This window comes from Mytilus trossulus, chromosome 1 (assembly GCF_036588685.1).
Source record: "Mytilus trossulus isolate FHL-02 chromosome 1, PNRI_Mtr1.1.1.hap1, whole genome shotgun sequence".
In the NCBI taxonomy this organism is placed as follows: Eukaryota; Metazoa; Mollusca; class Bivalvia; order Mytilida; family Mytilidae; genus Mytilus; species Mytilus trossulus.
This window is the reverse complement of record NC_086373.1, coordinates 20,608,337-20,633,762: the sequence shown is the minus strand read 5'-3', so window position 1 is coordinate 20,633,762 and position 25,426 is coordinate 20,608,337. Positions and strand designations below refer to the sequence as shown.

The window sequence follows — 25,426 nt, the reverse complement described above, 5'->3', positions numbered from 1 at the left end:
AAATTGGTGAAAAATACACTAGCTATCAACCAATCACAAGAGTGCACAGGTTGAAATGTCTCGCCTTCTTTACTAATCATTGATATTATGTTGATAGTCCCAAGTATAAAGCTTTATTAAAAATTGTCACATAAACTTAACATTAACCAAGATAACTAAACAAAGACCAATGAACCATGAAAAATGAGGTCAAGGTCAGGTGAACTATGCCAGGCAGACATGTACAGCTAACGATGCTTCCATACAACAAATATAGTTGACCAATTACTTATAGTTTAATAAAATAGACTAAAACACAAAAACTTAACACTTAGCAATGAACCATGAAAATGAGGTTGAGGTCAAATAAAACCTGCACGACTGACATATAGATCATAAAATATTTCCATACACCAAATATAGTTGACCTATGGTATAAAGTGTTAGATAAAAAGACCAAAACTCAAAAACTTAACTTTGACCACTCAACCATGAAAATGAGGTCAAGGTCAGATGACATCTGCCTGCTAGACATGTACACCTTACAATCATTCCATACAACAAATAAAGTAGATCTATTGCATTAAGTATGAAAAAACAGACCAAAACACAAAAACTTAACTATAACCACTAAACCATGAAAATGAGGTCAAGGTCAGATGACACCTGCCAGTTGGACATGTACACCTTACAATCCTTCCATACACAGAATATACTAGCCCTATTGCTTAAAGTATCTGAGATATGGACTTGACCACCAAAACTTTACCTTGTTCACTGATCCATGAAATGAGGTTGAGGTCAAGTGAAAACTGTCTGACGGGCATGAGGACCTTGCAAGGTACGCACATACCAAATATAATTATCCTATTACTTATAATAAGAGAGAAATCAACATTACAAAATATCTGAACTTTTTTTTCAAGTGGTCACTGAACCATGAAAATGAGGTCAAGGACATTTGACATGTGACTGATGTAAAGTTTGTAACATGAGGCATCTATAAACAAAGTATGAAGCATCCAGGTCTTCCACCTTCTAAAATATAAAGCCGCCGGATCACTATCCCTATGTCGAGCTTTCTGCAACAAAAGTTGCAGGCTCGACAAAAACCAAGGATTCTCACATAAGGTGTCATTATCTTTAAAAGCACACAATGAAACCAAAATAATGCAAAAACAACAATATAAAAATCTTTATAAACAACATTTAAAACTTGTTTTTTATTTCATTTTTTTGTGAAATTTTATTTCTATCAAGATTTACCTTTACTTAACCTGTGTTTCATACATTTAGTAATTAATTTAATTTCAATGATTAAATTTCAAACAAATCAATGATTCATTGCCATACCATCAGTTTTGCTTTAACTATTTTAACATTTATAAATGATCCCATGAAAACTGAATTAAGTGTACTTTATGACAAGTAGGAATTATGTTCAAGAGGAAGAATATTAAACCAACAGAAGTCATCAGCAAGGATTTATTTGTTTCTGATGTAGGGATTTTTAAAAAAGAACACAGATGTTTACATGCAGGAATTTTTGTTCTACTATTTGTTTCTGATGGAAAAATATTAATAGTTATCACCAAGAAACTTTTAATTACATAAACATAACTGCTACTGTTCTTGCAACTTTTGGGCTTGCCTAAAAATTAAAAGAAAAACCATACATATATCAGAATTACTATTAGGCGAGCGCCAAAACAAGGATTCGGAGGTTTTTAATGCACCTACCTAACACACGGCTATATGATATATCATTTGAAAGGTCTTTTATCGTACATTCAGAATTGCCTGGTCGTCAAACTGGGAAATGGTCACATTTTTCAAAAAACGGCAAAAAAGAGGGAAAAATATAAGTCATAATTTGACGATATTGTTCGAAAAATGCAGTTTAAGAACAAATTCATCTGCATTATAATATGGAATATATCATTTGACAAACTATAGTTTTTGTTTCTGAAATAAAAAAAAAATTGAAAGTGTTTAAAATGAAAAAATCTCGTATTTTTGTGAAAATCATAATTTTTACGGATATTGACGCAAAACTCTCGGTAATATTTAATTTTGCATCTAAACACACACACATTCTATTGGTTTTATATTAGTAACATATATAACTAGTTTTTTAAGTTCTAATGTCTCGCCTAGCTTGTTTTTTATACCGACAAAATATTGATAAAACTATATTAAAACATATCTTAAACTGCTTTAAAGCGCATATTTACCATGTTTACAGCACAGTTAAAAAAATAAATGTTATTTTGGTCTCCTGTTAGTTCGACAGTTATAAATACAATATGATTTAATTGTCTTAAGCTTGCCAACCACGTCAAGGCCGAAGATCACTAGCAAGGTGTTGTTTTTTGTGGTTTTTTGTTTTGTTTAGATCACTTGCAAGGTGTTGTTTCTTTTTGGTTTTTTTCTTAACTACCACTATCATCGCATACAGAACTTAAGTACACAACCATTTGGTAGAGTTATTACAAAACCATAATTAATAATAATATACATATTTACATTGAATAACAGTGAGGCAACTTAAACTTTATGTTGCCCCATTGCTCAAATGCTCTTTCGCTATTAGTCAATGGTATTGTTTTCATCTTCATCATCGTCATTCATTTGATCTTTTTTAGAGGTTGATGTTCTATTTAGAATAAATAATTTGGCACGTATCACTGCCCTGACATGGACAAAGCTCCGTGCAAGACATTTGCTTCTCTTGGCAAATACATGTTTTGTTACGTATTTATTCCCTCTTGCAAGAACATACTAAATCTTGCAGGAAATCGGACGTCATCATGCCTAAAAAGTAGAATGGATCTGGGCCATGTGAACTCTTTTCCATTCGTATTTATAAGGAGACAAAGGATTTGGATGATCGAGATGTGAGGACATCCAAATTGTCGTTTGTTGAAATGACCGCAAAATATGTTCTTTGAATGCAGGTTCACTTGAGTCTTTGCATGTTACAAGTTTAATACGTAATTTGTTTAAGTCAACATGTGATGAAGCGAATTTTTCTTTTAAGTCATACAAGCTTGAAATATGCTCTATGGCTGCTGACAACGAGGTGGAAAAAGCAATCTTGTCAACGTTTTGGAGATTTGTAAACTTACTCGGAGATTTTCTTATCAACTTGAAAACAGTCTTTTTGCCAATCCCAATTATAGCAGAAGTGGTATCACAACCAGTTCAAGCATTAACTACAGGGAGAATGTTAGCTAGTAAAGGTGAAAAAGATTTACTTAACTCTTTGATTGGTATGTACCTTCTACAGTCCCTTAGACAATTAGTTGACCCGTCAAAAACCACATTTGTTCAGTCGACACAAGAATCTTGAAATAATGAACACAGAGCACAAGAACATCTGTATCGGAACACTTGACTATGATTGGCGCCTTATATTCAACTGCTAAAAGATTTTATCAGAGTATAACATGAAGCAAGATTCTTGTGTCTGTGTATTCGTACGAACAGGACAGATCTGGAGATCGATTACATGCTCCCATTGAGTGTTGTCGCTCTATTCTGGATTGGAAAATGCGCCGTCAAGAACTAAACACTTGTTTTCATCCTGAAACATATCAGACAAATTGCTGCTCAGATAATCGCCAAGGAAAGTTATCAGAGCTTGCTTGTTTTTGTTGCTTGATAGACATTTTTTCCAGTCTGGAACAGTTCGGCCTTCAGCGGTATGAAACTTTTTCGTAGTTGTTGCCGATCGTCTATGTCGCTCTGCTGATTTTATGGAATGTTCAGTACTAGTGTCATAGCGATCGAAGACATCAACAACCTTGTCTGTGAATCAGAAGCATGATTGTAAAAGATGGACGAAAGATACCAAAAGGGACAGTCAAACTCATAAATCAAAAATAGACTGACAACGCCATGGCTAAAAATGAGTAACTGCATAATGTAAGATTTGGCCAAGTCTCCAATTGTGGACATCCTTTCAACATCAAATGACTGAAATCATGCCATTTCTTATTGGTACGGTAGCACCGTGATCGATTTGAGGAATGTTAGGGACTGATCCTATCTTAATTTTCAAATTCATGTGAAGATCAGACTTATTTGTCTTCCTCATAATTCCATCGTCATAAAATTATGCAGTGGGAATGGGACATATTAGATAGGACGAAACAGTTTCCACAGATACGTCATCTCTACATTTAGTTACACGGGTAAACACAAGCTCGGGAATCAAATGACCTTTCACAACTTGCCCAGATTTGCATTTTAGTTGTACTTTGGGGTTCATATCCTCAAATGTCTTCAGTCCTGGCCTCACGGTCAAAAAACTTACGAGCATGATTTTTGTACTCAGACTCGAAAATCAACCAATCAAATTGCTTGATTTCATGTTTCGAGCATGATTTTTGTGCTCAGAGCACTGAGCAAAGTTTTATGCCTTCAAGGCCAGAACTTTGTCTGTTGATAGTGATGACTCAACAAATATCTTCCTTTTTGACGTTTTTGTTTTTCAAGTTTCAACTGATTTTAACAGTGAATCTTCAATGTCGTAATTTGCATGGAGACCAGTTGAAATGCTGACGGGAGAGATTATCAACGTCAAATGAATTTGTCATATTTTCTGTTATATAAACAGTTATATCGTCTACATATGTTTTATCCCTTTTCATTGCAGCTGGTTTTGCTTCATCGTGACATTGGTCACCAACCTGGACAATACACGAACGTGCTCTCATTGCCGATGTTATCTGACTAAGCACACGCCTTGTAAGATTCCATATTATCAATGAAGCCTTCCTCTTTGTTAAACCAACAATGCCTCTTACAACCTTAACACATCATCATGTCTTTGCCTTAAGCTAACAGCATTCATTAAGGTTGTGAAACCTCTATTAGTTGTCATACTGAGAGTCTCTTGTGTGATATTTTGACATATTATACAGCATTGCTAATTATGGACATGCGGCAGCGCTTCATTGGAAGTGGCGCACATTTCACAGGACTTGGACACTCATCAATGATGAGTAATTATAATAATATTCAAGAATATACTATTAAACAAAATGCAGTCTGCTGCTTACATAGCACATGCTAATATCATTAGTAATAGTTAAAGTGGTCTTTTGGTAACACATATACGAATATTTATCTAGTAATATGTTAAAACACGACTTGTGTTTTGGAAACTCAAGTGTTACCTATGCATATTAGATACTAGATTTACTGTGGATTCATTATCATTCGTTAGATACCAATTTTCGTTGATTTAGTGGGTAAAGGTGAATCACGAAATTAAATGTTCAACGAAAGACAAATTTCCTTTAGACTTGTATGCCATCTTCGCAAAACAACGAATTTAAATATCAACGAATATGTGAGTTTTCCTTAATCCACGAAAATTGGTAGCCACGAAAATAAGTGAATTCACAGTATATAAATTTTTAGCGTCTGGGATAAACACGATACAGATCCGGAATACCGTTTAATAATGCAGATTTTAGAAAAGTCGTCAAACGTTTATTATCCATCATTGAGCTTCGATGTGTGTCGCAATCTTTTCAGGGTATATGGAATTTATAAAAACAAAACATATAAGAGTTTTAATAAGTCATTGACACTGACAATCTAAAAAATTATGGTATTTTTTTTACATTTTAGAGTTGGTCTAACAGATGCCTCAGAATCAACTAATTTTTCAAAAAATCTTCTTTTTATTGGATTCCATGTCTTTTTAGAATGTATTCAAAGCTATCTTAGATAAAAACGAATAATACATTTACAACAATGCCGATATATGCAATGTTAAGTATCACCGTATAATCCAAAGTAATTCGACATGTCTGTGTTCTCGTGAGATTTGCAAGAAACGTGACCATAGGGAACTTTGACGACCACCCAAATCGTATGCTCTAGAAGTTTTTCTTTCGATTGATACCAACATTAGCTGTGTGTTCAATAGGTGTATAAAAAACCTTAACGAGAGGCTTTTTCTCAAATCGGCGCTCGCCTATATGACATGGTTGTAAATATTTTGACTACCTTCTGATAAGCTGCAGCCATGACGGTTGGAAGCCATCTACTTTCTCTAGTATCTAGTAAAAGGAACAATGCATCATGGGATTGCACCAGTTCATCTAACTGTTGCACCTCATTTTTTGTCCCTTCTAGTGATCCATCTAAAGAGAAGCATAGAAAAGATGAGAACAAAATTAATGTTCTGTACTTAACATTAAATCTGAAATATAAAGACTAAATGAATATAATTTTTTTTAGTATAAATTGAATTGTCGATAACAAACAGACACAGAAACATCCATTTTCAGAAAACAAGTATTTTCTAAAAAGGTGAATATTTTCTCATGATTCCCTTTATAAATTAGTTTCCCTTGTGCACTTGTGAAAATGCATTTTTTTAAAGATTATTTCAAACTGAATAAGAGTATGGAAACATAAAATCATTATCAAAAGACATAAAATGAATGCTTTAGCAAATAAAATCTTCATTAAAACAACAGAAATTGTTTTATATATTACAAATGTATTGACAATACTGACTTCGCAAGACCATAATTGGTAGAAAAGTTTGTTAATAACCCCCGTCATCATTATTATTGACATATGCATTTTATAACTCACCAGAAACAGAGTGACCAGGCATTGGAATAGACAGTGAAATTCCTGTAGCTTTCTGAAACAAAAACATGTTTATGAATAACTATATTGTTTTTGTCATATCATTTATCTAAACACTGGAAGTAAGATCTATTGCCATCATTGAAGACTGTATAATATCTGCTAGATGTCACTTTGTTTGGCTTTCATTGAAAGATTGCTGTGTCATTTGAATTTCCACTTACATAAAACTTCAAAGTTACATTTCTTTTAATTAATTCACAATATTAAATAGAAAATTTTGCTTTAAATCACATGTATCTGATATATCATTTCACCATTACATTACAGTAAAACATAATTTATTTGTTGCATTAAATTTAAAAAAAAAAAAAAAAAAAAAAAAACAAGCAATCATGAATGTAAACAATATACATACAACGCCAGGGAAGATCTTTTTCAGTGCCTCTGCAGCAGCTTCTGCTTTAGGTTTGCCCCCATTCAAACAATCCTCGAACTGGAATAATGATTGTCTGACTGGATTAGAGTAAGATATTCTTCCATTATCAACAAGGGTAATATGTCTTACACCCCAACCCTGAAAAGGAATAAATGATATTATTGTATAGCAATATAATATTTCCCACAGGAAGTAACCAAAAGTTAACGTGCAATAAATTCCAATATTGCCCTAGTGCAATAAATATTCAAAATTCATGACGTCATCAACAACAAAACCAATTTTTACTATCAAATATCATATTACTATACAATAAAAGGATTAAAGCATGAATATTCGGGAATATTGTCCCTCGTCGAACATACATTGCACTCGCATGCTCGTGCAATATAAAATTCTACTTGGGACAATATTCCCCAATATTCATGCAATAATCCTATAATATATTCTATGTTTGCAATAAGTGTACTTAGCTGACTAACTTATAACATTCATGTCATAAAAGTTTGTATACTTTAATTTACAGTGCCTCATGTATGGTTTTGCTTTCAAAATATGTTGTTTATATACAAATTTTAGTAGTTTTCTTAATAAACACAACATATGAAAAGTAACGTACAATAATAAGTCTATGTGAATAATCAATTAAATTCAAATTGAACTTACACTGAACTTTAATTTTTTTAAGTATATCATTCATGAGTTATCTGCCCTTGATGTGACATGTAGTGTTTTCGCAAGCTCCGGTTAAAATTTAAAAAAAAACATCTTTAAACCTATTGCTTGTTGTACTTTTCGTCGGATATATAACCTAAATTCATTGCAGAGGTCTTTTCCGTCCAAGAGTAAGTGAAAATGAAGTAAACAAACTGTCAAAACTGATTTCTAAGTGAACACATATTGTTTTGTTTACAAAATGGCGAGCCAACTAGACACAGTTCACAACAACAATCAACAAATACAAAGATACACGTCAGTACACTTTTGTTCAAAGTATATCAAGGGGATCACACATACAGATATTCTAAACGAACTGGAAAAATATATAAATAGAGAAAAGGTTAAAGCTATACAACTGACTGAAAGAGAATGTGTTGTTACGGTTGATGATCAGGTATCGAAAACATTATTACTAATAAAGGGTATCGAACTTAAAAACTATCATTACAAATTTGTTGATGTTGAAAAAGAGGTGACACATGTTACGATTAAGGATGCACCTGTCGAGTTGGGTGATCTTGCAATTTGTACATTTATGAGACAATAAGGTGAAGTAGTCCAAGACTCAATTAAAAGGGGGACTATAAGAGGTACTAACATTGAAACCGGTACGCGGTATATTCAGCTGATAAATTGTGTCCCAACCATCCCCAATATCACCAAACTCGGAAGATTTGAAATCCGACTTTTCGCTGACAACAATAGAACCCAATGTCGATACTGTAGTCGAACGGACCACCCTTCATACCGTTGTGATATGAAACCACAAAGACAAGAAAGACAGCGATACTGTTTTCGTTGCAGTAGCCACGACCATATTATTCGAGACTGTCCGCACACAGATAACTTATGTTTCGAATGCGGTCAAGAAGGTCATATCAAACGAAATTGCAATCGAAATAAACAAACCGTTAGAAAAGACGAGCAAAATGAGAAAATAACCGAAGATAATGAATACGGGGACTATGTTCATGAAATTAGGGAGGGACGAGAAACTACGGAACAAGATCAGATCGAGGAATTGAATGTCTACATTGACAACGATACCACCAAACACTCGGATTATGAACAATCTGTTCCTGAAAACGAAGACAACTGTTTACCATTACCCCCTATTACAATCATTTTAGGTGCATCAAACTGTTGCCGTCTCAAGATATCTGACAACAGAATACACAATGCATCTGTTTCTGGTAGTACAGCAGAAGACATTGACAAACTTTTAGTCACACTGGACAAAAGTGTTGATAAAAATTATGTGTCGAAGGTCATCTTTTGTTTGGGTACAAACGACGTCACAAGAAACATGACAGATAAAGAAATGATTTGTGTTAATATGACAAATGCTATAAATAAAGTTAAAGCAGAGTTTCCAAATGCGGATATATGCATATTCAGTATACTGCCAAGAAAGGGCAAAGGTCAAACTTTAACAAAATGTAATTTAACATCTCATTCTGTTAATTTGTATATGGAAAAGGTATGTTCAAAAGACCAAAGGCTATCTTTTATCGATCTTTGGGATGATTTTTGTCGACCAGGCATGGGTGTCAACCCCATTAAAACATTGTTTGGTAGCAATTTTAGTGAAACCAAATTTAGATATAAACATTACTGAAAAATATAAAGATGCAGAGGGAAGGAAATTAATAGTTGAATTCAAATTAGACTCAAACGAAACTATTAGAATTTTTAATATCTACGCCCCTAATAATGGCATAGAAAGAAAACATTTCTTTAATAAGTTAAAAATAGATAAAGAAAATGATATTGTGAATTACGTTATGGGAGATTTTAATTGTTGTCTAAATAGGAAATTAGATAGAAAACATATGCCCAAACGTGAAGATGCGGGAAATTATGAACTAAAAAATTTCATTGAAAAGAATGAACTGACGGACATTTGGCGTCTCAGATATCCAAACAAAAAACAATATACATTTTCAAGGGGTCAATCATACTCGAGAATAGATTATATATTCACCAGTGAGAATATCGATTGTAGAGTAAACAATGCAAAAATTGTTTATTTTCCCTTCAGCGATCATGACGGCGTAACAATTACTATGAACATCGTCGAACCAGAAAGAGGCCCGGGTTACTGGAAAATGAACAATAGTATAATTAAAACCGACCTTTTCAAAAATACTTTTGAAACATTTTGGAAATCTTGGAAACTTAACATAAATAATTTTAAAGATAAAAAGGAGTTCTGGGATTTAACAAAAACTAAAATAAAGGACATAACAATAACGGTTTCAAAGAAACTTAGATTAAATGAAAATGAAGTTAAAAATTGGGAAGATAAATTAGAAAATCTGTTAGAAAATGATGGAACACAAAAAAATCTGAATGAGGTTGAAAAACTAAAAAAAGATATATATAAATATTACGAACAAAAAGCAGAAGCAGCACGCATAAGATCAAAAATAAATTGGTATGAAAAAGGTGAAAAATCCACAAATTATTTTTTCAGATTAGAACAAAAACGAGGAAAAGAAAAACTATGGTCAAAAATAAAAGCCGAAAATGGCACATACAAAAATAATATTAATGAAATCTTAGGCGAGCAATTAAAATATTATGAGAAACTTTTTACCTCGGGGGGTTGTAATAGAGAGGCTGGGGAAAAATTACTATATAATGTAAGTAAAACTCTATCTGAAGCAGAAAAACGGTTATGTGATAGTGAAATTACAAAAGATGAAATTTTCAAAGCAATTAAATTAATGAAAAGGGATAAATCACCAGGGGAAGATGGCATAACTGCAGAATTTTACCAGGAATATTGGTTTTTGATACAGGATGAGCTTACGCAAATATTAAAAGAAACCTTTTTTGATAAAACACTTTCCGAATCGCAGAGACTTGGAATGATAAGCCTATTATATAAAAGTGGGGAGAGGGAGGATATTAAAAACTGGCGACCTATAACATTATTAAATGTAGACTATAAAATTTGCTCAAAAATTCTGGCTGAACGTTTGAAAATAGTTCTACCATCAATTATAGAAACAGATCAAAAAGGGTTTGTTAAGGGCAGAAATATTTTTGATTCTAATAGAATGCTGCAAGATATTTTCGATTTTATAGATATGGAAGACGAGGAAGGATCAATCCTTTTTCTTGATCAAACAAAAGCTTTTGACTATGCAGAATGGGAATGGTTAGATGCATGTTTAGAAAAATTTCAATTTGGGGAAAATTTTCGGGAATGGGTTAAAATGTTACTAAAAAATGCTAAAACTTGTTTAATGACTAACGGTTTTCAATCAAGATACGTCCCAATTTCTAGATCAATCCGTCAGGGCTGTCCAATATCGCCGATGCTTTACATTTTACAAGCAGAGCCGATGGCAGCCACAATTAGGGCTAATCCGAAAATTCAAGGAATAAATTTACCCCACCCTGACATAGAAAATGAAAAGAAAGAGGTTAAGATTAACATGTTTGCAGACGATACACAATTTTTTAATAGAACAGAGGAATCAATAGAGTAAACATTCAAGGTTTTAGAAATATATGAGAAAGCATCGGGTGCTAAGATAAATTATGAAAAGACTGTAGGGGTATATTTGGGTCGTTGGAAAAATAAAACACCAAAATAAAAAAAAATTAGGTGGTCTAGCGAACCAATTAAAGCATTGGGAGTCATGCATGGATATAGTGTTGATATAGAAGCTATATGGTTAGAAAAAATAAAGAAGATTAAGGCGTGTCTTGAGGTTTGGAAATCTCCTGACCTAACATTGAAGAGCAGAGTCTTAATATTAAAATCATTGATCATTTCTAAAATAGGGTTCGAAATCGAAATGCGAGGTATACCTGAAAAATATAAAAAAGAAATAAACAATGTCATGTGGAATTTTATATGGGAGGGGAAAGTAAATTTAATTAAAAGGGACGTGTGTTGCTTACCGTTAGAAGAAGGGGGGATTGGTATGATCAATATAGACTCGTTCATTAAATCCAAACAAATCAAAAGTATGCAAAAGATTTTAAGATCAAAAACCGATAACTGGAACACAATAGCCAAATGGTGGCTACAGAAGTTTGATATCAAATATAATTGTAATAATTTTTTAGCAAAGTGTTCGGACTTACGAGGATTGCAAATGGAAAATTTTCCAAAATACTATCTTGAGTTAATTAAAACGTGGTCAAAATTTTTAAGTATACAAAGTCCAATAAATAAAAACGATATCCTAAACCAACAACTTTTTGGAAACATAAAAATTCAATACAATAAAAAACCTATTTTTTTCGCTAACTTCGGAAAAAGTGGAATTCATACAATAAAAGATATTTGGGATGAAGAAACGAAAAACATCAAAAGCGACAACTTTATATACAATACTCTTAAAGATAAGAGAAACTGGATCTCGGAATGGGCAAGGCTGAAATTAGCTATTCCTAAATTGTTCAAGGACAGACTAAAAAACGTCCACGTTGATCCAGAACCCCCCAAAAATGGTTATTATATTAAAAATACATTTGAATTTTACGATAAACAGAATAAAGTAGTAATCCCAAGTGAGATATCTTTGAAATTAATCCAATATTCGTTAAATTTAGATATAGTTCCAAACTGTCAAATAAAATGGAATATTCAGTATAATTCGGAATTACCGTGGAAAAAGATCTGGATAAATTTAAATAAAAGTATGTCCTCTAGGAAAGCAAATCAAATTAGCTGGAAAATTGTTCATAACATTATCTATACGGAGCAAAAACTATTTAGAATGGGCAAATCAAATAATGGCAAATGCCATTTTTGTAAAACAGAAAACGAAACTCTCACACACCTTTTTCACAACTGTAACATTATAATGGTTGTTTGGGAACACATTTTTGATGCGCTTAAAACATATAATGTACTAAATAACACAGTATGTATTCCATTGAGCGAAGAACTTATCATGCTAGGAATGTACGATTACAACAAAAAGTACAATGTCATAACTAATACGATTATGAATACAGTTAAATGGATTATTTGGAAATGTAGGAATATAATCAAATATCAGTCTAAAAGTTTTACTTCCAGTCAATTGATAGCATATGCAAAACGGGAACTGGGAAGTTTAATTGAATCTATGGACAAATCATTATCATCCAAAAAAGAAAATTTTGCAGCTGAAATAAAACTTATAATAAATCTTATACATTAGTAAGTGACGAAATAATTTGTACTTACTTTCTTTTCCTTTTTAGAACATAATACATCCAACGATAGAAATATACAATACACGCATTTACAAGGTCGAGCATGTGACCTATAAAACCACTGACCGACACATAACAATGTAATCCAGGTGTTAAAAGTACAAAAATTAAATGCCAATTATATAAGTAAAGGTAAATTATTGTGTAGATTGTAGTGTGTTTTGGGGGACTTTTAATGTATTTTATTTACTGTAGAATATTGTGATCATTTTATACGCAAACTCAATCTGTGTAATTAATATGAATGTATAACTTATGTATGGAAAAAAATATTAAATAGATTTTTTTTTTATGATAGAGTCCACCGTTTATCCCTGGACATTGGATCATTGTAAACACAGGGCCCCTTGTGTATTCTTCCCTGAGTTATACAAGGAAAATGTAATCAGGTGATTTTCAATAAATGTATTTCAAGTCTTAAAAAAAAAAAAAAAAAAAAAAAAAGTATATCATTCACTTATTTGTATTTTCTTTTTGCAGCTTAATCTTCAGTTTGCATAAAATGTCTTAAAGATAATATCAGACAAAGATATTCTTACCATTAAACACCTAGCTACATTACATCCTAAAGTCCCAGCACCTAGTAATAAACATCTAGTTCCAGCGACCTTCTCAAGGTCAAGTTCAGGCAATAGTCTCCATCTCATTAGTTTTAAATTCAAATCAACTGCAGATTCAGATAATCTAAAGAAAAAAGAAAAATAAATTTTACACTTGTGTTTTTATCTATCTGATGAGTCTTTTTCAACTGATTTTTACAGTTCTTTCTTATGTTGTACTGTTTAGTGTTACACAACTGTATGAGAGGCTGATCATGTCAAAAACCCGATAAAGTAATGCGTTAAAATTAAACGCGATAAAATCACATTTAACGCGATAAATACAGTTTTAACGCGTTAAAACAAGACTTTAACGCGTTAAAACAAGACTTTAACGCGTTAAAACAAGACTTTAACGCGAAAAGAAATCAATATTTTTAACGCGTTAAACTTTGCAATTATCAAGTTTGGGATTTATCCCGTAGGTGCAAATTGACGTTTATCGCGATAATATATCCGTCGCACTGGCCACATGTGTCATAATAAATCACATTAACGCGTTAAATTCAACACAAAAACGTTGCTACGATACATTATTTTAACGCGTTAAAACATCATTTAACACGTTAAAACTTCATTTAACGTGTTAAAACTTCGTTTAACGTGTTAAAACTTCATTTAACGCGTTAAAACATCGTTTAACGCGATAAAACATCGTTGGTTGGAGTTATAGAATAATGTTGCTAACGAATACTATGATCTGTTCAAATTTTTTGGAGTAGCGTGTTGTGAAGGCATAAAACTTTGCTCAGTGCTCCAAGCACAAAAATCATGCTCGAAACATGAAATCCAGCCATTTGATTTTCGAGTCTGAGTACAAAAATCATGCTTAAAAGTTTAATGACCGTGAGGTCTGGCCTTGCGAGTCAGTTTTTGTACTCGTACTCGTAAATCAACAAATGAAAATGCTGGATTTCATGTTTCGAGCACGATTTTTGTGCTCCGAGCACTGAGCAAAGTTTTATGACTTCAACCCCAGGACATTTCAGACGAGGAGGATAATGAAGATATTACATTTTGTCTTCCTCTCATGATTAAACCATTCTCCTTATCAAACCAGATTTCAAAATAGGAAACTCGGTTTGTTAACTAAAAACTATACAAGTTCTAATGTCCTATTTGTAACAGGTATCTTGAACAACATACTACCAAAAACAAGTGCTGCAAATGAAAACATACCACCATAAATACAAGAAGATGACACCAATGAAGACGATAACATTTTGGCACACTCGGGAATACATTACAGTCTTCACTGTAACGGCATGCACGCTGTTCCTACATTACAACCCCTATGTTTTAAAACAGAATCTTCGAAATTTCCGCCGCAAAACAAAATAAAATGTTAACAAACACTAACCACTATAAAAACTAATTCAGTATATATGTTTTCCTTTATTTTCTTATAGCTCTTGGTCATATGCTTAGTAATATCTAGTATATTTGAGGATTAATACAACAAAACTTTGTGAAAAAAACGGATGTCCAACGTTACATTTTTAAACAACTGTTTTATCTCTTATGTATAGTGATTCTATTCTTTTTTTCTCAAGGTCCTAAACAAATAATTTTTTTCACCAAAAACTGGAAACAAACTTATTTTTCCAAAAAAAACCATAGCCCCCCTCCAAAAAATCAAATGGTTGCTGCCTTATCGGAAACGGCGACAAAAACAGTTTCATTGAAGTAATGCATCCCCGTATTATACGGACGATTCAGGAGAAGATTAGTACATTTTAAAAGCAAGAAACTTCAAATGACTTGGAAAATAATTTTCAAGATCGGGTTATAATAATTTCATTCGATGATTATGTGTCAAGTAAATTTTTAATACAATTCAATTCAAATTAATCAAATGTAAATATGTTTTTATTTACTTGCAGAGTGTCGGATATATTTGTATTAGGGTTGAATCAAGACATGAAAAATTTACAATGACAGATGATATGCATCCATGCATTTTTAGCAGCCTGCGATTAAAATTTTGTCGTAATTTATTTATAGAAAACCGTATACTTCTGTCCCATTTTTCCTTCCTTCAAGTTCATTACTTACGACAATACAACATTTTAAATGTGAATTAAGGGTAAAAATTATTTAATCGATTTCCACAACTTTGGGTAAATAAATTCTTGGTAAATAGACATCACAAAATTAATAGAGACAGATTTAGAATCAACCAACTACATAAAAAAAGCAAATGAAACTTGCAAATTGAATAAAATTAATGTACGTCAAGAAATCTCTCTTTGACGTCGTGGTGGTGTAACGTAGGAACATCGTGCGCAAAGTTTGTATAGTCTTGGCTCACACTGAACAGCATGGTACAAAGGGCCTTAAAAAGACTAGTGTAAAAACAGGAAAGCCAACGGTATAATCTATAAAAACAAATGGAAACACTTATGAAGCACATAAAAAAAACGACATTTTGATACGGTACCAGGTACCCGACTTAGGACAGGTGCAAACAAATTGGATTTAAACGTAAAGATAGGCACTAACACCTATCCAACTTGAAACAATAATGTAAAATCACAACATAGAAAGACACTGAAATATTAACTGAAATGGTTTTACTCAATCAAATGACATACTAGTATTAAAAGAACTAATGATGAAACACTGACCGAACAAATGTGATCTATGACTCAATGTAAATAAAAAATAAAACAATGGGGTAAGAGTCAAACAATATCAGAAAGAAAATCATAACCTTGAACAAAATTCGGACGGACAGAGAGACAGTGTCTTTCAGCTTTACAGGTAAGGCATTGATAATAGCGCCCATTTTAGAGAGGGGGATAAATAATCTGTTCTCCGTACATGCCATATTACAAAACAACGCAGTATTTAGAGGTCAAAATGTCGAAAATGAATGATTGCGCGGCGAAAAAAAACCCGACTTAGTAAGTAGTTAAAACAAAGAATAACATCCTCCTTTCCCAATGGATATCAAAAGGTCATCCTCTTTCTTTTGGCACAGATTCGTTACATTATTGGGCATGGTTTACTAGATGCTCGATGTACGCTATTAAAGACCTCTTGTTTTAAAATTTATTTTACAAAATTCACCTGTAGAGACTTATGTAAGTATACGTCAAACTACCAGTTTATGGTAAACCATAATGTTAGATACAGACATCACATGATGCAAAAAGACGAAGTAAAGTATCTGAACAACTGGACATATAAACAAAATTTAAAGCGTAAAGACAGGTTGACAAATGAAAATCTAAAGTTGGTTTTAACGTGTTAAAATAACATTTAACGCGTTTAAGTTGCATTTAACGCATTAAAGTTGCATTTAACGCGTTGAAGTTGCATTCAACACATTAAAGTTGCATTTAACGCGTTAAAGTTGCATTCAACGCGTTAAAGTTGCATTCAACGCGTTAAAGTTGCATTTAATGCATTAAAGTTGCTTTTAACGCGGTAAAGTTGCTTTTAACGCGGTAAAGTTGCTTTGACCTGTTGAAGTTGCATTAAACAAGTAAACGTTGCTTTAACGCGTTACAGTTTCATTAAACGCGTTAAAATTGCATTCAACGCGTTAAAGATGCATTTAACGCGTTAAAAAAAACATTTAACGCGTTAAAACTGCATTTTACGCGTTAAAGTAGCATTTAACGCTAATTTAACGCGTTAAAGATGCATTGAACGCGTTAAAATAACAATTAACGAGTTAAAACTGCATTTTTACGTGTTAAACTTGCTTTTAACGCATAACATTAACATTTAACGTGTTCAAGTTGCATTTAACGCGTTAACGTTGCATTTAACGCGTTAAAGTTGCATTTAACTCTTTGAAGTTGCTTTTAACGCATTAAAGTTGCTTTTAACGCGGTAAACTTGCTTTTAACGCGTTAAGATAACATTTAACGCGTTGAAGTTGCATTTAACTCGTTTAAGTTGCTTTTAACGCATTAAAGTTTCCTTTAATGCGTTAAAGTTGCGTTTAACGTGTTAAAGTTGCTTTTAACGCATTAAAGTTGCGTTTAACCCGGTAAACTTGCTTTTAACGCGTTAAAGTTGCTTTTAACGCGTTAAGATAACATTTAACGCGTTAAAGTTGCATTTAAGGTCAAGTGACAGTAAATGGGCTATGTCACAGATTTCAGTAAAATTTGGCATACAACTCTGGCTCGATGAACTTCAACTGAAAATCGAAAAAATAATGTATTTATCTCAATTATCATTTGAAATATTACTGTTTGAATTCTTACAAAATGGGTGAACATTTGTATAGAAAGCACATAAAATCGGCGAAAACACTTCTAAAATTTGTCTTAAAATCGCCAAATCTCTAATTCTACTCCATAGATTTTTCTTAAAAAACTATATGTTGTTGATAGATAAATTCCCGTTATAATGATGCAAAATAAAGATAGGGTCACCGACTTCGTTTTTACGGTATACATTATTCAGAGTTGCTTTCTTCGTGAAAAAATCCAACAAAACGTTGAAATAATCGTAACGTTATCGCGTTTCAGGCCGTTAAAGGTTGTTTTTTGACGTTTTTCACTGCCAACAAGGTATCAAATTGATTATTAGACAAAAAACGAATTCGGTGACCCTATGATTATTTTATATCATTAAAACAGAAATTTATCTATCAACAACATATAGTTTTTTAACAAAAATCTATGGAGTAGAATTAGAGATTTGGCGATTTTAAGACAAATTTTAGAAGTTTTTTCGCCGATTTTATGTGCTTTCTATACAAAATATTCACCCATATTAAAAAAAATCAATCTGCAATTTTTCAGATAATAAAAGAGATAAATTTATTATTTTTTCGATTTTCAGTTGTAGTTCAACGAGCCAAGGTTGTATGCAAATTTTTAGCAAAATCTGCGACATAGCCCATTTACTGTTCCTTGACCTTAACACGTTAAAATTGCATTTAACGCATTAAAGAAGCTTTTACGTAATGTTCTGCTAATCTCAACATTATCGCGATAATAGACGTAGATATGACACATCCGGCCATTTCATTTATTAGGTTTCGAGTAAAACCTGACGTCTTAAAACTTAGTTAAGGCGAAAGTAGAAAGTTTTTCTGTCATTTTTTGTAGTGCATTGCCTAACGCATTAAATTATCAATTAACACGGTTAAACTACATTTATCGCGTTAGATGTGATTTTATCGCGTTAAATGTTAACGCGTTACTTTATCGGGTTTTTGACATGAACGGCCTTTCATACAACTGTCCCAGGTTAGGAAAGGGTTGGGATCTCACTAACATGTTTAACCTGCCACATCCTGTATGTATTTGACTTTCCCAAGTCAGGAGCCTGTAATTCAGTGGTTGTCATATTTTTATGTGTTACATATTTGTTTTTCATTCATTTTTTTTACATAACTTAGGCCATTAGTTTTCTTATCTGAAATGTTTTACATTATCATATCAGAGCCTTTTATAGCTGACTATGCATTATGGGACTTTGTTCATTGTAGAAGCCCATATAGTGACCTGTAGTTGTTAATTCTGTGTCATTTTGGTTTCTTGTGGAGAGTTGTCTCATTTGCAATCATACCACATCTTTTTTTTTTATATTTACAAATTAAGTTCCAAATATATGAATCAGGGTTTCAAAAACATTCATGAGTTATCCATTTTTTTTTTAACCAGAATTTTACTTTGTATTGTATATTTCATAGGATTTTTAAGAACAAATGTACATTTGTAGTTTGAATGATCTTTTTGGCTGAGCATGTTTTGCCTAACGTTATTGTACATTCAGAATGGTGAAATGAAGATTTTTTTTTGTGTAAAGACAAGTCTTTATTCTAAATACCATGCAAAATACCTTTCAAAACAGTAATAATTGAATGTTGGGAACTTGGGATTGACTTTAATATGGCATGTTTTTTTAAAAGTAAACCCATCAGATATATTCTTAACACCTCACCCTGTTACATTCCATTGTGAAGTTATCAAACACAAACCTGACAGGGTCCATGCTTGAACTTAGATTGACAACTCTTGGACCAAGTTTCTGTCTTTCATTTTTCTCCCAACCAACACTTTTTGGACATTCTATGCACAAATAGAAAGCATATTTAGATATCATAGATTCTGTATTTCTATCAAAAGTACATTTAGTTTTTCATGCAATGCAAAGAAATGTGTAAACAATAAAGGAAAAACAAAATAAAACAATCATCCTGTACAAGTCAATGAGTTTTAAATGTACTGTGGAATGAGAGAAACTGCATTTTTAAGGATACTGGAACTAAAATTTAGACAAATTCTCAATACAAGTCATAGATATTGTGATTTGTTGAACAATGAACCTCCAGATTTTCCTTTGCCCATGAAATCAAACAAAATTTATCCTATGACAAATAAGAAGATATCCACAGTATTGCACACTGTCTCAGTTTAAATAGAGGGAGATATAGATAATATGTTAGTTGTGATTATATATGAGTTGGAGTTATTCCCCTTGCCCTCCATTTTAGAAGGCTAAATAGTTTATTTTCTTATTTGGCTAACCAAGTTAAAACATGTGGTACAAATAAAAATATTGCTGGAACATGGTAAGGAATCAAACAAATCTAAAAGAAATTAAAATTGTTCAGAAAATAACTTTTTTCTACAGTCTAATGATCAGTTTAACAAGTTGAATTTGTCAAATCAAAGTACTGTAACAAACTTAGGGTTGGTATAAGGCTGTTTATAACCATCATTCAGGAGGAGTGGAATCAACGGCAATGCAGAGAAACAGATTTGTAATACTTAACAATATTATTTATTTCAGACGTATTTTAACTTCTTCTTTCAATATAAAATAAACATCAAATACACAGTCATCATTCAACAGATAAACAATAAATCGGGTGGTCAATATAAAAGGTAGTTGACAGCTCAAAGGCTTGATTCAGAATGCCATGTTTGTCTACAGGCTCCTATTTATGTCTTTTGGCACTTACTATGATGTTAGAGTAAACAACTAATCGTTCAATCAAAAGCAACGTCTCTTACGTCATTCGGCTAGAATCATTTATAAAGACGAACAGAATTCGTTATTCTTAAATAAAGAAACATTATTAAATTGTCCTAACTTTGTCCTTCTTGTCCAAATTATGTTTAAAAGCGTATGAAACTAAAAGAACATTTCTACATAATGCTATTTCTAAACGGACAGTAAATTCTTTTCTCGACACGGTGTATGAACTTTGCTGTAATCTACATAACCTTACGCACTAAATATAATGCTTAAATGAGATCAATGAAAACTCTGTTCTATCATATATAAAGACAATGTTAATGAAAAGGGAGGCACAAACATAATAAATACGCAATTTATCTGCATTGACAAAGTGTTAACTTAAACAAATAATAATATGAGATCGCAAAGGGAAAGTACAAAACAGTGTCATGGCAGATGTAAATAAGTTGAATGTCACACGATATTTGTCAAAATAAATCACTATATGACGGGATAATCAAAGTATTTCATAGGTAAACATTACCAAGATATACATATAAAACTGGCCCTTATCGCTTGCAAAGTACAAATAGTTTAAATCATGAAAATGAAAGTCAATGCATTTATCAGTGTTTGTGCACACCCGGCAATATTCAAATAAATACATGTATTATACAATAAAAAATACGTTAAATAATATAGGGTTATTGCATGAATATTGGAAAATATTGTCCCGAGTAGAATTTTATATTGCACGAGCTTGCGAGTGCAATATATGTTCTACGAGGGCAATATTCCCCAATATTCATGCAATAACCCTTTTATTGTATAGCAATATAATATTTGAAGGTAAAAATTGTTTAAAACTACAATTTTGTCGTTAATGACGTCATGAATTTTGAAGATTTATTGCAAGCTAACTTTCTGTTACTTTCTGTGGGGAATATTATATTGCTATACAATAATAACAATTATCAGTCCAGATTTGTCACAGTACTCTTGCTCAAATTGTGTCAATTGAAACCTTTACATAGGAAAAAGGTCAAAAGTCAGCAGCCCAACAACAGAAAGTTATAAAATTTTTATGTAAAGTTGTTTTATGTTATTGCTAAAACAAGCTACTTTATCACCAATATTGCTATATATAAATTTTGTAAATGAGTTCACTTTAAAAACCATTTTAAAACTTAAACATAAACAAAATGTGAAGAGAAATTATATTTTCTACCAAGCTATCTATCATATTCTAAACTAAAAGTCTTGTAGCTTCTGTATATCTCCCTTTTGTTGAACTTTTTTTTAACAAAAGTGAGATTTGTCTATAATACTTTGGTACATACCTGTAAGCGTCATTGTTGAGGATATATTTAGAGTTAGAATAATACTGTGTGATACGTCTCTGACTCCATCTTTACTTCTATCACGGAAACATAAAATCTCAGCATTTTTAAACTTATCTCCCCTGAAACACCAGATTAAATAACGAAGTGCTGAGAAGTCAGGAAATAACAGGGTATTATTTGAACTTGGAATTATTTTTAATTATGGAATTTGCATAATTTCTTGTGTTTAAAATTTTTAATAAATTCCATGTTTATTTGATATTATAATCTTTTGAGCGGTTAATAACATTTTCCATACAATGTATTTTGGTTAGATAGTGTTGTGCGCGGCACAGTACATTCTATTGAAAATATACTATTTTCTTTGTAATAGAAAGTGTTGTGCGCAGCACAAAACATTTCAGTACATAATAAACATGGAATTTATTAAAAAATTCAATAACAAGAAATCAAGCAAATTCCATAGTTAAAAATAATTCCAAGTTCAAATAATAGCCTGTTAAATATCAAATTCAAATGTTAAGCATGTACTATACATTATTTCACAAAATAAAAAAAGTATGTACAAGGACATGAATGCTCCCTCTCAAACTTTGCAATTATCCATATTAATAGAAGCATAGATCTCCAGAATTTTAAATGACTAACTGTGCAAATTCTAACTCTGTGTACACGTTTCATAAAATTTGGATGAGACAAACTTATGTTAGAGTGCTGAATCTCGGTCTGCAAGTTTTGAACCTTAGCACTGTGAATGAGTTTCAATAAATGAAGACAAGGAAAACTTAAGTAAGAGTAATGACATAAAAAAGGGTCATAACTCTAGAACATTAAATGACTCACTGCCCAAATTAGAACTCTGTATGCAAGTTTTGGTTTCAGCAAATCTTTTGAGATTGCAGCAAAAGAAATTGGGACGGACATATGGAGGGTCAAGGGTAACACTTAATTTCCCCTCAGTCGGCATAAAAAACACAATGTAAATGAGGTGTGGAATTTCCAAAGATTGTAGCTTAAGGAAATCTGAAAATGCATACTTAAGAATGGTTAACAAAAATTAACAAATATGTATCAGTTTATGCCCCATAGGTTTAGGGAATACACATTCTACAAATATTCATTGGTATATAGTAAACAGTTATGAAATTAATTATTGAGACAACATAATTATGAGGTGATAAGAGTTCATGCATACCTCAGAAATGTTTTACATAAGACAATTTCATTTCAATATTGGAATAAATTCATAGCAGCCATACAATTGCTTTTATTTTATTATGAGGAGGTCATTTATATTTGATGATTTTATCCGGAGCAATAGCTAGTGGTAAAGTATGATCATAAATTACCAAACCATGGTTAAATGAAAAGAAATCTAGATCTGACATGAATTATTCTGATTCTAACTAGACAAATACGAAAATTTTGGCAATCATGAAAGCCCTATTCACACGAGACGTTTTATGTAATTTTACACAGAAATTATAAAATAAATAGACTGATTTGTTAATTTTGCATTAGAATAGAGATAATGGTATTGTATCGGAAACTGGGCCTACACAAACTGTGGGTTTGTCTGTCAAAAATTGAGTAAGAAACGGAAAAGCAAATTTTGTGTGCATGAAATATGGTTTTTACTGTATTAAATTAATTGATTATTAAGCAGAAAAGCCAATTTTGTGTATTAATGCATTTGCACTACAAGTAGTTTTTCATATTAGTATTATACTATAGTATCTAATTTGAGTTTGCTTTATACCTAATCTGTATCAACTTACCAGTGGTAACTTATATACAACAGATAATTTCTAAGAGGCCATCCTGGATTACTATCTAATGTACATGGGTCAGCAAAACCAAAAAATATCTATAAAAAAACGTTACAAGATATAAAAACCAGGAAACAAAAAGATCTAAATAATTGTCTGTAATACTCTGGCTTAATTACATGAAGATGGCTCATACATCTTCAGAATCAAGGGTAGAAGTGACTTCTCTTTTTCAACTGATACATGCAATAGGGAGAAGTTGTAATGCTTAATAAAGCAGTGCTTTGTTGCTTGGGCCAGATACATTTTATGAAAGTCTTGTATAGTAAGTTTCAAATTATAAAAAAAAAAAGAACTGCTCAAACTTTTTTGAGAGCTTTGATAAATGAACTTTTTGGACATTTGAGAAACCTGTGAGAAGAGATAGAGATGAAATAATATTTTATATACATTATTAAACAAAACTTTCACATGCTCACATATATGTATCTTTTATTTGTCCACAGTTTTTCTACTGACCTTACATGTATCTTTGGAATACGATTCTACATTTTTAAGATGATCCACAACAACACTGTCTTTAGTCTGTACTATAATAAAATATCCAACAAATTCTGTTGATGTACTTTGAAATTTATCATATTCTGCTATCAGCTCTGATATCTAAAATGAGAAAATATAAAGTTCTCTTCGTAATACTAGAAAATACAATGTACAAATAAGATTTATTGAGCATACCTTTTCTCTTTCTTTTCTTCAAATTTAATGAAGGCTAATCCTGACATAATAAACATAATTTAATATTTAATTTAAATGGAAACAAAATTTCTTGTGAGGAAAATGTTAAACTTCTTGGAATAACTATAGATTCGGACTTAAATTTTAACAATCATATTTCTGAAATATGTAAAAAGGCATCAAGACAATTAAATATTCTAAAACGTATGGGTAAATATTTAAACAGGCTAGGTAGGTTAACAGCATACTACTCATTCATACTTTCTAACTTTAACTATTGTCCAGTAATTTGGCACTACTGTAGTGAAAAAAAATCTTTTAAAATGGAAAAAAAATCAAGAAAGAGCTCTAAGATTCATTTATGAAGATTATGATATTCCTTACGAAAAATTACAAGAAAAATCTAAATTACCATCTTTAAAAATAAGAAGAATAAAACAATTGCAATAGAAACATTTAAAATAATTCACCAAAAAAGTCTGAGCTACCTTCATGATTTAATTGATATAAAAATTAATAAGTATGATTTAAGATCACAGGAAACAGCAGTACTCCCAAGAGTTCGAACTACTAAGTATGGCTTAAGATCGTTTCGCTATAATGCTGCACAAATCTGGAATGAGCTACCAAACCATTGTCGAGTGGAAACATCTTTTGACCAATTCAAAAAATTGGTACAGACATGGGACCCAAGTAACAGCTCATGCCAGTGCAGTGCATGCATTTAGTGTTTAAACCTGTTTTATTTTTATTGTCTGTGTTACTATCTAATTTGTGCAATCTTATTATTAACTTGTGCTATATTTTAAGTGTACTGTATGCTTTTAACTTATATATGTCATTATGGTATCTTACTATGCATTATATGTTTAGAATTGTGTTGTTTTCATGACTCTTTTGTATGTGTGTATTGTATTGTGTGTGTGTATTGTATTTTGTTTTTAAGTCGATTTGAAAAGCTCACTAGAGCTTGTGTTATGTAGTTTATTGAATATTGACTCTAAATAAAACTTTGAATCTTGAATCTTCCATAGGTCTAAATGATTTGGGTTGCTTTTG

At 31.8% G+C, this 25,426-nt stretch overlaps 1 protein-coding gene across 1 annotated transcript in view; it reads right to left on the bottom strand.

Annotated features, from left to right (window-relative positions):
- Positions 1–25,426, bottom strand: part of LOC134718190 (ubiquitin-like modifier-activating enzyme ATG7) — a 63,608-nt gene that overhangs the window by 14,631 nt on the left and 23,551 nt on the right. The window contains exons 6-13 of the mRNA XM_063580686.1: positions 24,149–24,292; positions 23,639–23,727; positions 21,858–21,979; positions 19,532–19,622; positions 13,522–13,666; positions 7,016–7,174; positions 6,601–6,652; positions 6,004–6,140 (exon numbers count right to left, since the gene is read on the bottom strand). Of these exons, the coding sequence (XP_063436756.1) occupies positions 6,004–6,140; positions 6,601–6,652; positions 7,016–7,174; positions 13,522–13,666; positions 19,532–19,622; positions 21,858–21,979; positions 23,639–23,727; positions 24,149–24,292 (939 nt within the window). The remainder of the gene's footprint in view (positions 1–6,003; positions 6,141–6,600; positions 6,653–7,015; positions 7,175–13,521; positions 13,667–19,531; positions 19,623–21,857; positions 21,980–23,638; positions 23,728–24,148; positions 24,293–25,426) is intronic.